Source organism: Propithecus coquereli, unplaced genomic scaffold, assembly GCF_000956105.1.
Source record: "Propithecus coquereli isolate 6110/MARCELLA unplaced genomic scaffold, Pcoq_1.0 Scaffold224, whole genome shotgun sequence".
In the NCBI taxonomy this organism is placed as follows: domain Eukaryota; kingdom Metazoa; phylum Chordata; class Mammalia; order Primates; family Indriidae; genus Propithecus; species Propithecus coquereli.
The window spans coordinates 5,851,785-5,852,293 of NW_012147634.1; the positions used below are offsets into that span (position 1 = coordinate 5,851,785).

Consider the following 509-nt stretch of genomic DNA (forward strand, 5'->3'; position numbering starts at 1 on the left):
CTGAATGAGTATTTTTAAGAAAACTTTTTGAATTCTTTCCTAGGTGTCCTCAACTCCTGTTATTTTAGGTGGGACAAAAGGTCTACTTAGTACTTCACTATTGCTAGATGGAGTGGAATCAGGTAAGGAAAGTATTAATGAAATATTCTTTATTAAAGCAAGCTTATAACTTGTTATATAGAGATAAAATTTTCAGAAAATAAAGGAATTCTGAAAGTGTTATAGTCATTTACTGGTTCTGTTTACAGTTTGTGCTACTAATAGTGTGACTTTGAGTCATTTATCTTCTTTAAGCTCAGGTTTCTTTATTGGATAAATGAAGAAATTTTTGTGGTTGACAGTGCTTAGTTAAGATTTTAAATAAGCTACTTTTTTGCCCCAATCTCTGTGTGATCCTTTTCTCTAGCTCTGTCCTAATTTACTCTTTTAATTTTGAGCTAGAATGTAAGCTTCATGAGGACAGGACCATGAATATCCTGGTCATTCTGGTGTCCTCAGTGGCTAGCACA

General features: G+C 33.2%; 1 protein-coding gene across 1 annotated transcript in view; it reads left to right on the forward strand.

The window, feature by feature from the left end:
• The window catches only part of VPS13C (vacuolar protein sorting 13 homolog C (S. cerevisiae)), a 213,380-nt gene that overhangs the window by 92,337 nt on the left and 120,534 nt on the right, over positions 1 to 509 (forward strand). Inside the window, 1 exon segment of the mRNA XM_012645033.1 lies at positions 44 to 68. Coding sequence (XP_012500487.1) covers positions 44 to 68 — 25 coding nt within the window.